Genomic DNA, 14,988 nt, shown 5'->3' with positions numbered 1-14,988 from the left:
AGATGTAAAAAAATCAATTTCTTGATTAAATTCAACAATAAAAATAAAAAAATAAAAAAATAAGTAACTATTACACTGGATTTGTCTCATGGCCATTCGATCATTGTTGATGTATAAGAAGGATCTGATGGAGTTACGGAACACAGAGAGGCTAAGACCTTTTAAAGGCACCAAACATGTGAATGCAACCGCCATGAAATGTGGCCTGCAGGCTCTATGGTCAAGCCCTGTTACATTTATGATGGGAAGAAAGCAACACTTTAAAGTTGCCCTTAAGGGCATGATCTGATCTCAGTGCCTGAAGAAACCATTAATAGTTTGAATGGTCGACTGTATTTTTCAGCATAATTAACAGGTGAATTTAAGTATTTTCTAAATAATATGTTGCCATCTAGCACCAGATCAACCTATCTAAAATGTAAGTTGGGTATTCTACCTCTGGCCTCGGGTAGAATCTCAAGGAACTTCTTGTGTCATACCTCACCAAAAATCAATTAACCATATCAGTCATATTGACTCAATAGATAGACCATACTGTTACAAATTGTAACTGCTTTTACTGAACAGCCAACACGTTTTTCGACACTTACACAAGGTCTTCCTGAGAGGCTTCCTCTAAACAGACATTGACATCCAAAACCACACCCTAATGTGGCTGTGCTCCAAATCTCAATTGCACTCTTGATATTAATGTTTAAAGGTCAATGGATCCTCAATTTGCGCATCTTAGGATGACTCCAGTAATGTGAATTATATTTGGGTCACTCTCAGCTATCCTTTCAACCAGGCTGATTGGGCCCAGCAACCATATTGGTATTGACAACGTCATTCCGTTTGCCTTGCAAGGATTCACCAAATTGAGAAGAAAGACACCATGCAATATTCCCTGTTTCTCTTACCTTATTTGTAGAAATATGGGAGATAAGGCATCTGTTTTACTTCATAACTGCATTCATATACTTAAGATAGATGTTGGCTTATAAATAGAATGCCAGCATGTTATGTCTGAGTTGATGATAATTGGGTGTATTAATTGTGACTGTTAAGGACACATTTATTCATTATGTTATGTACATTGTAAAATATAAAATTGTTTGTTCCATGTCTTTTTTTATGAAATAACACAGAAACAAATTAGCCAATGTTATCAAAGATGTATACAGTAAATACATTTTCGTATCTGAGATTCATGGTTTTGGCAATGCACTTCATATGGATATTTTTGTTCGTACTTGAATAGTATTGGAATCCTTGTGGTAGTTGTATTGGTATCTTATTGATTGTATCCAAGAATGTAATTTGTATATCATTTCTTTTTATATACCAGTAAGCTTTACTGGCAATGACTGAAATAAAGCAATGCAATTAATATACTGCTATGAAACTTGCCTCAAACCGATACCTGTAACTTCCCTTTTGCATATGCGGCTCAAGAGTGATCTATTTGTAGGGCTGTGAGATATTTTACTGGTGATGAGACTAAAGTACCTATGAGCACTCTGGGAGGGTGACAAACTACATAACAACTACCATCACACAAAAGCAATTCCAAGAAGTAAAGTATCCTTACTTCTATGAGGTAAAGCGGGCAAGATTGAATGACTGTTTTTGGAATTTCATTCTTCAATGGGACTTACCCGTTGAAGAACGCTTTGTGAATCATGTCCATTGTGAATTAAGAGTAGACGCACAATAGCATTGGTGGACAGGTGCAAGGAAATCTGTGTGCCTGAAATTGGGCCTTACTGTTAGGCCCAGGGCTGAGTGGCAGCGACTGGCTAGAAGTGAGAAGACATATGCTCTCCGGATCACAATTAGGACTTGCTCACATGATCACTGTTAGGACTTTTCAGTCTTGTTGACTCTGGGCGAAGTGATCATTTATGACAGAAGTTGTTAGAGGTACGCTTCCAGTGGAATGCACAATTCTGACCCTTCCATTTCATGCTGCAATCCAAAAAGTATTCTTTTTCATTGAGGAACACAAAGGCATTCCATTGTTCTACATGCATTTATGTTTCAATGAAGAGAAGGCAATAATGGGCAGTAATGTGGTCCCTTAGACATGAGATCCAGGACTGCAGAGTGAATTTAATGGAGATTTGCGGGGGCTTCAGTAAGCCAATGTGCTGCCATAATCTCGATGATAATTGACTGCACAAGGACTGCTTTAAGGTGGCCATGGGAGGTGAGTCTGCAGGATTCAAATGCTATGTGGGACATTAAATGCCTACCCAGAATTTGATAAAACATCAAGCCAATGTAGTTTCTCTTACGAGAGTCTTCATAGAAGCATGGTGTATTGGAGCCAGGAAATTACTTTGCTATGATTTCAGACGAGTAACTAGTGCATCTGCTGTTAGGAATTCAAGTTGAGGATTTGACTATTACATTGTTGTATTACTTCAATGCCATATTCTTGTTGTAATTTGTAATTGTTTATTTATACAGCGCTTATACACAGGTGGAGTGCTTCAAAGCACTTCAAGGCGGGAAGGGAACAAGGGACTACAGTAGTCAATCTTATGTCTTGAAGTTTCCGAATGAAAAACTAGCATACTAGGCCTGACGGCGTTTCTCCTAGTGCAAGTGCATGATGTGTTAAAGTTTTTGACCCAGCTAGGGTCAGCGACAGACAAAAGGTGGGGGGGGGGGGACAGGACAGAAAAACTTACTAGTCCTAGTACATTTAGGTAACCTATGTGTATAGACGGAGGTGCAAGGAAGAGGGGCTGGTGCGGGCCAAGTGTGTCCAGTTCAACAGGGGCCTGGGTTAAGTGCAGAGAGGTTGCCTCCCTCATAGAGAGTAAGCAGAAAGTGCAGTCATGCTGAACAAGTGCAAATACTGGTGGAGGCCCTGGGACCTGTATGGCTCTGGAGGTGAACCAGGCAACCAGTCAGCAAAAACTGAACGGAGTAAGGGAGGAGAAGGAGGAAGCATGGTGGAGAAAAAGAGAGGAGGTTAGCAAGGGAGAGAGAGCGAGGAAGAGAAGAGGAAGGTCTTGAGGAGTTTCCGGAACTTAAAGTGCTCCAGCACAAGACAGAGAGAGGCAGGAATGCTGTTCCAGAGGGAGGCACCTGCAGAGGATAAAGATCTACCCCCAGATCTCTGTTTGTGAAAGCAGCTCACCCGCAGAGAGTTGGAGGAGGTCGAGCGGAAGACGATGGCAGGAGAGTATTTAGGAAGAGAGCGTTGTAGATAGTGTGGGCCCCAACCCCAGAAAGCCTTGTGGATCATGCAGAGGGTCTTGAACTTGATCCTTGCAGCCACAGGGAGCCGGTGGAGCGATTTAAGCAGCACTGGAGAGATGCGGTCTCTGGGATTGAGACCAAGGATAAGTCTCGTGGTTCTGTTCTGGATGGGTTGTAGAGGACGGAGAGTAGAAGTAGGAAGATTGAGAAAGAGGCTGTTGCAATAGTCCAGCCCGGAGAGAAACAGTGCTGTTTAGGTTGTGAGCTTCTGTGGGAAAGTGAGGAAAGGTAGAATACCTCTGAGGAGGTGCAGTAGGTAGTGGGACTTTTTGGAGATGTCTGAGATGTGCGAAGAGAAGGAGAGAGTGGAGTCTCCATTGGTAGGTGAGGGCGCAGGGCCAAGGGAAGCCGGGCCAGTGTGAAAGTAGGAAAGCAGGAACTGGGGTCCCAATGAGGCCAATCTCTATCTTACTGGTATTCAGGCAGAGATCGTTAGCAGCACACCAAGACTGTATTGCGGATAGACAGTTAGGGATGAGTGAGGAGGAGGCTGAGAGTAGCCTGAAAGAGAGCTGCATGTCGTCCGTATAACACTGAAAGTTAGAGGTAAAGGTAGAGATTCTGTGGGCCAAGGGGGCCACATAGATATTAGAGAACCAGGGGGACAAGTTAGATCCCTGGGGGACACCACAAGTAGAGAGAGTGATAGAGGAGAGAAAGAACCCAAGTTCCACCTGGGAGGGCCGGTCAGAGAGAAAAGAAGCGAGCCATTCCAGGGCCTGATCTGTGATGCCCAGGGTATCATGGAGGCGGCTGAACAGGATGTTGTGGTTTCCCATTTCGAAAGCAGAAGAGAGGTCAAGAAGAATGAGGACAGAGGGAGAGTTAGAGTCAAGATTTGAGAGCAGGTCTTCACAGGTGTTCAGAAGAGCAGTTCCATGCCCCTGGATGCTCTAAAGCCAGAGTGATGGTAATGTAGACAACCAAGAGATTCAGTGTGGAGGGTAAGTTGGGTGATAGCCAGCTTCTCCAGGAGTTTTCCCAGGAAATGGTTGATGGAGATCGGGCGATAGTTGGCCGGAATGGACAGGTCGGTGAAGGGTTTTTTGAGCAGAGGGTGCACAAGAGGGTGCTTGAGAGGAGAGGGGAAAACTCCAGTGGCAAATGAGAGGTTGCAGAGGTCGGCCAAGGCTGGAGTGAGTGTGTCATTGTTGTCCTTGATGGTTTTGGAGGGGCAGGGGTCCACCTGTTTGGAAGAGGCTTTCAGAGAACAGACTAGTCTAGACACCTCATCAGGTGTGATTGGGGAGAGGGAGGAGAGAAAAGGGGGAAGGGTGTGGGTGGCCAAAGGGGGCCCAAGAGATGTTGGTGCAGGAGGGGGAGCAGAAGAGAGAGAGGACAGGATGTCCTTTTTTGGTGGTGACATGTGTGGCCAGGGCTGAGCAAAGGGCCTAGGTGGGTGCAGAAGAGGATGTGGCTGCAGTAGGGTTGGCTAGCTCCCTGCAGACTTTAAAAAGTTTGGCTGTGTTGTTAGATGTCGCGGAGATGAAGGCTTTAATGTAGACTCTTTTCTTGGAGAAGATGTAGAATTTATATTGTATTTGAAGAAGGCAGAGACCATTTAGTTAGAGGGTGTACCTGAGGAATCCCATTCCGTTCAGCTGCTCTGCACTTGCATTTAAGAGCAGCCAGATCAAAGCCGTACCAAGAGTTGCACTTTTTGGCAGGCTTCAGTCAGACCCTCATGACTGGGGCAAGAATGTTGAAAGTGCTGGAGATGGAACAGTGAAAATTAGAGCGGGCTGTATCAGGGTCGAGTCAGCCACAGAAGTAGAAGGAGGAGAGTAGCTGGAGGCAAAGGCAGCCACTGATACTCTTTTCATGGTTCGGATGACCTTCAAGGCAGGAGGTGGTGTAGGGTGTGCCATTGCAAAAGGAGAAGAGAGCTTCAAGTGAGAAGAATGAAGAGAATGTTAAGTCCAAGAGGGTGTGGTAGTGAGAGGAGTAGAGAGTGGGATGTCCGTGGAGATGAGAGCATCCAAGGTGTGGCCAGCAGTGTGCGTTGGACCAGAGGGTAGAATGGAAAGAGCTAGGGAGTCACACAGTTTACAGAAAGGCCCTGAGGAGTCCGGAGAGTCAAGATGGATGTTAAGATCCCCCAGCAGGAGGAGTTGGGAAGAGGGGGAGAGGAGAGAAGAGGCCAGGTCAGCCCATTCTGAGAGGAAGAGGGTTGACCGGCCCGGCAGCCGATAGTTGGTGGCCAGAGTAAAAGAGGAGACAGGGGAGAGAGAGAGCCTGCAGACCAGGCTTTCAAAGGAGGAACAGACCTGAGTGGGAATAATGGAAGCAGAAATCCACTCAGGAAAGATCAAGGATAATCCACCTGCTGGCATGTTGGGCATGGGCACGGAGAGGATCTTGCAGCCTTCAGGGAGAAGTGTGTCAAAACTCGTGACAGAGCTGTCCTTAAACCATGTCCCAGTAACAGCAAGAACATCAAGGTCCAGGAGTTCAAGAAGGTGGTTGATGTCAGAGGAGTGCTTGAAAGCAAGAGTTTAGTGTGGCTACATGGAGCAGGTCATCACTTTTGAAAGACTTACATGGGGATGCAGGGGGCAGAGGTCCCCCTTGTAAGCGGTAAGAGTGCCTGAGATTTAGAGGTAGGAGGAGGCAGCGGAGGCAAGGATGACAAGGGTTTCCATAAGGAGTGTTCAGGCAAGGGAGCCAGAATAGTGGAAGATGACAAGGGAGCCATTATGGCAGGGGCCGCCGGAGGCAGGAGGGCTCCAGATGTAACAGCAGTGGGTGGCCAGGGCAGCAGGGCGGGAGAGGCTGACATGGAGTCAATGTAGTGAGAGTAGGCAAGGGATCCTGTGCAGTTGAAAGTGACAAGGGGGGAGTAGTGAAGGATATGGTAAGGACAGTAGGTGGCAAGGAAGCAAGGTGGACATAGTTGACAGGGGAAACCTGGACGGCTGTAGAAGTAGGTGGCAAGGGAGCCAGTGAGGAGGAGAGAGGAAAGTTGATAAGGCGAGGAAGGAGCCTATAAAAAGTAAGAGGATGCGTTGAGGCCCTTGTACCAGCAAGGCATAAAATAAGCAGTGTTGCATAGCAATTTGCTATGCAATTCTGTCAGTTTGCTAATCAAATGCACACTTGTGTAGCAAAGATATCTATTTAAGTTGCCCTCTTCAATGAAAGCACAGTTCGCCCTGCATTCTTTTGCCCTCTGTGCTCTCTTCCCCCTCTTTTCTCTGTTCACTTCAAGGCCTAATGGAGAGAAAGTGCAGCAGTAATCATCTCCTCCACTATTAAGTGCCAAAGGCATGTGTGGGAATGCTAGCCAAACATTTTTCTTTCTTTCTTAAATAATTGTAAAGCAGAAGTAATCGGGATGCTACTTTTATTAAGCTTTCTATGTCCTGTCTTGCAAAGGTATGCGTCAACTTCATATTTTTTTTAAAAGACAGTCATGCAATTCTATTTCCAAAATGTAGGTTCTTACGAAATGCAATATTAGAGTATTGATAGTGTAAAACACTGCATCATCTCCATGCTTTACATTCAAGTTTAGGTTAGTGAATCTAAATTTTATTGTGCCAACTATATTTAATTTTGTTGGGGAAGATGCATCATATTGACGAGTGAACACTTTTGAAAATTAACATGATCACATGATCAAATGCTTTGATGGCAAACCTAGTTCTGTAACCTGCAGGTTGCATACATCTTGCAACTGGTGTTCAACCCATGAACAAACCCATACTGCTTGACATTCTTTATTTTCACCCAGTTGCTTTATACCAGATACCCTAAAATTGAGATGACCACAAACTGCAATATTCCACCTAGATTGACCAGTACTCTGCCCGCTACGCAATCCACTATGCTTAGTCTCTTTATTTCCTTTTACATAATGAATACACAAGGCAAACTAGATGTTTACGCAAAGTAGTGATCAATAGTTCCATCCAATCTGTACATCTACAGATCTATTGCAATAGCAAACACTGTAGTTAGCCTCCAGAGCTCGCTTTGCTTTATGATTATGATTGCATTATATATTACCGCCTGCAGTAGACAGCTGGCCAAACTGTGTTCAGAGCCTTTTCATCATATCTATTTATTTGTATCCATTCATGCAGCTAACCTTTTACTTTACAGACATTCATATTTGTCTCACAAAGTCTTTCATCCCATTTGCATAGTAAAAGCTGGAAGAGGGTCCGAATTGCAGCCTTCCACCCAGAACGCCAGGTACTACAGTAGTATGACCAGTGAGTTTGGAATGCCGTTTAGTTTTTCTTTTGTTGCCCTTAACTATTTATTAGATCATGAGTTTAAAACATGATTTTTAAGTTGTGTATTGGGTATTATGTGGCCCTTTTGTTAAACGAACCCAGTATGGATCTCATTTTGTGCTAGCCATAACGTAAATGGAAGACATAAAAGCCTTACATCCAACTAAAATGTACTATAATTTGAAGAACAAATTATAATTGTATTTACTGAATGATAGAAAGAAAAAGCAAGCAAAAAATCAGCGCTACTTTTCCAATGTAGGTTAACTTTGCATTTGGAAGGACGGGAAGAGGTGGGACGAGCAGGTTGATGATTTGACTCCTCTGGGTCTACTGTGGAAAATAAAGAGGAACACCTTTGCTTCCTCTTTCATGGTACAACAGGTCAAGTCCCTTGACTCAATCCAGGGGTGACATCTCAGATGCAATTCCAGGAATATAACTGTGCATTAGAAATTCAAATAATTAGAAACTCATATCGATATATTTCAATGTGAGCACAGCTACAGACCCACCATGGCCAAGAATGGGTTTCTCCCCACCACCCAACGAATACACTCTGCCTGTAATACTGTGTACCACCTCTCTACATGCTCCTACTGTCATGTTTATAATTCTTCCTTTCTAACTGCATCCATATTGATGTATCCTACTACTGTATGTCCTTATTATATACTGGTATGTTACTTCCAAATTATGGTCCAAAAATGCATGTATACCAATATATACAAACACAACAAATGTGAATGTCCAGCTTCTAAATCCTTTTGGGGATTTGAGAAATGTCTCTTTAATCAGAATGAGAACCTTGCTTAGAAAAGTGACACAAATACAAGAATTTCGTTTCTTTACCTGAGCAGGATGTGCCTGAACACATACAAGAAAACAGCACATTCTGGAAAAAATTGTATTCTTTGCATTAATATGCAGTACCCTGGAATTCGTCTTTTTTGGAAAGACAATGAGCAAGCAAATTCCTTGGTACAGCACTAAAACCTCTTACCAGTGGTATTCGCGAGGGCTTATTTGCAACATGCATATTCATATATGTCCTGAATAGCGCTCCCACACACAACCCTTAAGTATAAGCCAGAAATTGGAATGCTATATCATAATGCTTTGTTTATTTGCTATTAATCGTCTTGGAGTTCAGCTGCTAATCACAAGAGTGCACATAATATGAGTCTTCAAGATTGCCAGTTGGCAGTAGACACTGATTGCCCTGCAAAAATCCTTAACAGAACAAATCCTTGTTTTATTCTGCAAAACCCCTTCCCCTTGTCCTATATAATGTGCTAACACTATAAAGAACAAGAAGAAGTGGGGCAGCAAACCAACTGTTTACTGGAGCGTAATCAAGATTTGTGAAAAGTAATCCTAGGGCATTATTGAAATTGAGATTTCTGCACATGACACAATGCATAGAAACCCAGGTACAGTGATTTTTAGTTGGTCATAAATAAGCCTCTAGCTGCAAATCCAGATGTCCGTCATATATTCAAGTGAGTTCATAAAGGTTTGATTTACTGTAACATTTTAATTTCCTATCTCTGCTGATAAACTACATCTTATAAATGTTATGTGTTTCCACAGATTCAGAATCAGGACGAGTCTGTGATGGAGATTCATAACTCAACCTCGGTGGAGTTCGTTCTTATTGGATTCCCTGTCCACCCAAACCTAAACATTATCCTCTTCCTGACCTTTCTGGTCATGTACATCTTTACACTGTTTGGAAACATGTTAATTATCGTCATCTACAGACTGGATGCCTGCCTCCGCACACCAATGTACTTCTTCTTAAGTCATTTCTCCATCCTTGAGATCGGCTACACCACTGTCACTGTACCCAACCTTCTTCACTACCAGCTCTCCCGGAACAAGACCATCTCCTTCCAAAGCTGCTTGACTCAGATGTACTTTTTCTTCTTCTTCGGTACTGCAGAGTTCTTCTTCCTTGCCCTGATGGCCTTTGACCGCTATGTAGCCATTTGCCATCCTTTGCATTACCACAGTATCATGGACAGCAGGTCCTGCTCCCAAATGGTCTCAGCATCGTGGATATTAAGTTCTCTTGTTCCAGTTTGTCCCACTAGTATAATCTCTCGATTGCCGTTTGGAGGCAACAGAAGGATCAACCATTTCTTTTGCGATGTAGGGCCAGTGATCAAGCTATCTACTAGTGTCACATTCTTGGCTGATCTGAGTGTCTTCATGGTATCTGCGTTGGTGGTTTTGAGTTCTTTCCTGCTCATTGTGTACTCTTACGTCAGTATTATTGTCACCATCCTTCGGATCCCATCTGCCACAGGGCGGAAAAAGGCCTTCTCCACCTGTGGATCTCATCTGATTGTCGTCACCATATTTTTTGGGACTGTGATATTCATGTATGTCCGGCCTGCCTCCCTCGACTCTGCAGATCATAACAAAGCTGTCTCTTTTTTTTACTCCGTGGTCACCCCCATGCTAAACCCCATTATTTACAGCCTAAGGAACAAAGAGGTGAAGGAAGCTCTCAGTAAAGTTACTGGGAGAATGTACCCTCGTCGGAAACCTGTGACAGTAATCTGTACCATCATGCACTAGAGGATCCAAAAATTCAAAGGCATATTTCATCCACGGCACTTACACTGAGGAGATGCTTTATATGTGTTTCCGGAATCTCGTGCATTAGCAATGTTGCTGCTTAGATGATCTAGAAAAACGTTAAGTTTTGCAACAAGGAAAACTGGAATAAACTGATTTTGCGCTCTTTGCATTTGTTGAATAACAAGGAGCCGAGGGAAAGGATGATGTTCTTTTAGATTGTTAATGGTTTGTCTACATTTGAGAAGTATCTTTTTTCTCTGACCTCTAATATTTCACCAGAAAATGCAGCACAAAACAGGGCAACAGTTGTACGTGCTTTCGTAGGTCACCAAACACTTTTTTTTTTAAATTCATATTGACAAGACAATACTTCAATCAACATTTTGGAATAGTTGTCCATAGCTGCATGGCATTTCACTGTCGTGGCATCATGCTTTGTTGGGCACCTTCTCATGTTTTGCTTAAAGGGTGTTTCTGGCTTGTTGGCTCACAATGGATCATTAAATCAAACCCTGCAAGAATCCCCCAAAAACACTCTGACAGGCTTCCAACTTGCAGACTTACTACTCCAATCAGATTTCAGCTGATATATGACACTGTCTGTGAATTGTCACCCTCTGACTAGAGATGTCTCTTCACTTTATCAACAAACACATACACTATTTTAATGCTGTTTGCTTTCTCTAGGAACTACTTAACTACATGGAATAATGGTCAACACTGACCTGCTTCTGAATGCGGCTTTTCTGCCCAATTTCATTTCCACCGTGGTGTAGCCAGACCCTCTCACGGACTGACTTACATCTCTTTGATCTTCCTGGATGTTGGCCACCACCCGCCCCTAACCCACAGCTGACCCCCCCACTGCCCGCCGGAAGTACTAACATCCTGCTTGTGGCTATGCCTCAAGGGAAGTCCCAGCAAAGTCTGAGCTGTCTGCCGCTGTCCGCAGCTCTCCTATACTGTTTTTCAGCATGCTACATTTCACCACTTCATTTCTTTCTATGTCTTCATTACTCTACCTTTATTCTATTATTTTTTCTTCTAGTCGGGACTTCCGCCATCAAATTTCCCTGGAGGCTCTGTTCACTCATTACCATCTTGGCTCATTATAACCCATATTTGGCCAATATTTTACTGTTCTCATTTTCCATACTCTGCTTTACTTCCTTCCTCTACGCCTCCCATGGGCTCTCCCTTTTACACAAATTGCTACTCTATAAACTCGGTTTCCTATTGTAACCTGGACAATCTTATGTATCCACACACTACAGGTCTCTCCAAGGCTGTGAATGTTGCCCTTTGGAATGCTCATTCTCTTAGCAACAAAGCACATTCTGTGTTGGCCATTTCTTCTTGGTTTCATTTTAATTTTGTATGTATTACTGAAACTTGGATTGTATTCAATAATACTATCATTCCTGCCACTCTTTCTTCGTTCACTTCCTTTTTCTCCCATTCGAGTCCTTTTCTGGCCATGGCGGTGGGGTGGGCCTTCTTTCTCATTCTTCTCCTCTTCCTGACCCTGACTCTTCTGGTTTCCCCTTCATTTTCTTCTTTTGAATACTACCTTTATTCTTTCTTGTTACCTTCTCCTATCACTTTGGTTTTAACTACCACCCGTCAGGGGCAGTCTCCTCTTTCTGTGATGACCTTGATGCTTTCCTGTCTGTTCTTCTTCCTTCTAACTCTCGTTTCTTTCCTCTTGAGGACTTCAATCTCCACTTATCTACTTCTCATTGCTCTATTCCGTTATTGTATATTCTTGACTCTTTTCATCTTTCCCAACATCCCACTCCCCTATCTCATTCTTCTGTCTCGTCCCTGGATCTCATGTTTACTTCTATTCTGATTTCTTCTTCTGCTTCTCCCCTCCCACTTTACTCTTCTGATAATGTTCTTCTCTCCTTTTCACTCTTCTTTCTCCCTCCTTCTCCTGCCACTCTCCCCTCCTCTTCAATTTTTCTTTGCTGCAATCTTTGCTCTTTTCAAGTCTCCTCTTATTCCACAGCACTTTCTTCGCTTCTCCCTTTTATTGATGTATTTTAGTCTCTATCTGTTTGCTCTGCATCTGCTGTACTGTCTTCGAGCCTTTGGACACCCTTGATCTACTCCATCTCTCTTCCTCCATTTCTGCTTCATGTAAACCTTCTTAACCTTGGATGACCCCCACCTGCATTGTACCTGCTGCTTGTTGCATAGGGCTGAGCAGTGCTGGCGTAAATCCAATGCATCTTCTGATCTTGATCTTTTGTCTTCTCTTCATTTTCTCTATGGCTCAATGCTTCTTTTGGCCAACCAAGCGTACTTCAATGATCGTTCACCTCCCTTTCTACCTACCCCTGACAACTCTTTCTCAACCTGAACCATGTTATCCCCCTTTGCCTGACCTTGCTTCCCTCTCTCCCTTATCTGCTTCTAACTTTGCTAATTACTTTTCTTCTAAAATCTCCCTTCTCCGCTCCTCTATCTCCCAATCTTCATCTAAGAACCCTCTTCCTATCCCTTCATCTTCTCAAAAGGTCATGAATTTCTGACATCTTACTTTTCCTTTGTACTGCTCATCCTAGGTCTGCCCCGGGCGACCCTCTGCCCTCTCCACTCATCCCTCTTGTTTTTCCGCCACTTGTCTCATTCCTCACTGTTCTTTTTAATTCTTCTCTCTGTTCTACCACCCATCCTTCAAGCATGCTTCTACCCTTCCTATCCTCAATAAACCCTCCCTTGATTCGTCACTCCACTCGAACTTCGCTCAATTTCCTTACTCCCCTTTCTTTCTAAACTACTTGAGCATGTCGTCCACTCAGAGGTCACTAATTTTGTTTCTTCGCACTCTCTTCTGCCCCTTGTCAATCTGGCTTTCATCCTCACCACTCCACTGAAACTGCTCTCCTTGCTGTTTTTAGCACTCTTCTCTCAGCTTGCTACATTTTCCTCACCTACTGGCTGCTTTTGATACGGTCGATCATGCTATTTTTCTCTCTTCTTTTAACCATCTTGGACTCTGCTCCTCTGTACTTGACAGGTTTTGTTCTTATCTTTCTAACCACACCTCTTCAGTTTCTGGGGCTGGACACACTTCTCCCGTTTTCCCTCTCTCTCACAGTGTGAATCAGGTCTCTAATTTGGCCCTCTTCTCTTTTCTCTATACACTACCCTCTTGCTTCTGTAAATGTTTCTTTCAACCTTACCTACCATGTTTATGCCAACGGCATTCAGCTTCTTCTCTCTTTCTCTTCATTCTCTGAAACTATTCACTGTACCCTTTCTAACTGCCTCCTCACCATCCAAGCTTGGATGTCTTCTCACTATCTTTATCTGAATTCTTCCAAAACCGAAGTCCTCTTTCTCCCAGCCTCTACAATTCCCACTCCTTTTTCTCCCCTTTCTATCATCCTGTCTTCCTCTAACACTGCCTCTAACACTGCCCGCAACTTGGGCGTTATCTTTGACACTTGCCTCTCTTTCACTTCCCATATTGCCCCTTACTCAAAGTCTTGCCATTTTCAATATTTTAACATCTGCAAGGCATGTTGTTTCCTTACTGTTGATGCTACCAAGCTCCTCATTTCTTCTTTAGTATTCTCCCGACTTTTCTATTGCTCTAGTCTTCTCTCTGTTCTTGCTGCGCCCCACCTTGCTCCTCTCCCCTCTATTTATCATGCCTCTATAGATGTTCGGTTTGTTCTTTCTCCCTGTGACTCAATCTCTGTTCCTCTACAACATCTTTGCTGGCTCGTCTTCTATTCAGTTTCCTTCTAACTGTCTTGAAATCTCTGCATGATCTTCCTGCTCCCTATCTCTCCTTTCCTAACTCTTTTTATACCCCCTCTCGCTCTAGCCTTTCCCAATCCCTTTTTATCTGTCCATCGTCCTCTTTGTGCCTCCTCCCGTTTGTTATTTCACTCTTCGAGCTCCGAAATATTGGATTTCTCTCCCTCGCTCACTTCGCTCTCTTTCCTCCTTCCCTTCTTTGAAGGCTCAGCTTAAGACTCACCTTCTTTCCTCTCCAGAATCTTCATGTTCCTTTATTTACCACCTTTTATTGTACAGTCATTATTCTCTGTACAGCGCTTAGGCGTTAGGTGCTAAAAATAAAATACAAAAATTGCAAAAGAAAATGCCTGAGGCATGAGGAATAGGAATATTATAGGAATAGTAAACACTGTAAATGTCAATACCTTTACTGTTACTGTCAGTGTTTTAAAGAAAAATGTATATTTTCTGTGCCAGGTTTTACTTTTGATATTTCACCCAACCAAATGTCAGCTGCTTTAACATGGACACATTACACATTTGCTCTTGTGTTCTTAATTCGGTTATTTGTTCTTATAGCTACCACTCCTACATGTATAACCATACATATTTTGGGGAACTGTTCCTTTTCCTATGACACATGAGCACCCAGCATGAGTCACTGTAATAGCATTATTCTGCACTTTTTCAGTCGAGGATGGATGCAAACTCACATTTTCCTCTATTAGCAGACCCCACTACGCTCAGGACTCATAACTTTGAAACTGCCACTTAATAACCGCGAATTTCTGGAACTAAAAAGAGTGAAGCTCAATATTTTCTTCAGTGCAAACTGCACATGTTTTAACCCAAAGTGCACTATGTTTTGGGGCAGCCCACAAGACTCTCAATTGTATGGGAAGATGACGCCATGATTGTGATTGTCTATAGAAGGACTAATGACGCAAATGTTGTGTGAGTTGGGCAGCAGCAATCAGCTTATACACTTACCTGGAAGGGTGACCAGATGGACGGCTGGAGTTGCAGAAATCAGCATTGCGAAAAAATGCCATTTAGGAAAAAAGGTGTTTATTACAAACAAGCGAACTGAAATGTGACACTACACCCTAAAGGTGTGCAATACTCCAATGGGAATTTCCAGGGGGCCCAT

The 14,988-nt window shown here is 43.3% G+C and overlaps 1 protein-coding gene across 1 annotated transcript; it reads left to right on the top strand.

The window, feature by feature from the left end:
* The first annotated feature begins 704 nt into the window (after nucleotides 1-704).
* Nucleotides 705-10,079, top strand: LOC138514643 (olfactory receptor 6F1-like). Its single transcript, XM_069630084.1, has 2 exons — nucleotides 705-719; nucleotides 9,105-10,079. Exons 1-2 carry the CDS (start codon nucleotides 705-707, stop codon nucleotides 10,077-10,079), a joined length of 990 nt encoding a protein of 329 aa, XP_069486185.1.
* The last annotated feature ends 4,909 nt before the right edge of the window (nucleotides 10,080-14,988 follow it).

The sequence above is a fragment of the Ambystoma mexicanum genome, chromosome 12, assembly GCF_040938575.1.
Source record: "Ambystoma mexicanum isolate Mex_15411 chromosome 12, UKY_AmexF1_1, whole genome shotgun sequence".
Classification (NCBI taxonomy): domain Eukaryota; kingdom Metazoa; phylum Chordata; class Amphibia; order Caudata; family Ambystomatidae; genus Ambystoma; species Ambystoma mexicanum.
Note: the sequence above shows the minus strand (reverse complement) of the source record. Positions and strands in the feature narration are given on the sequence as shown.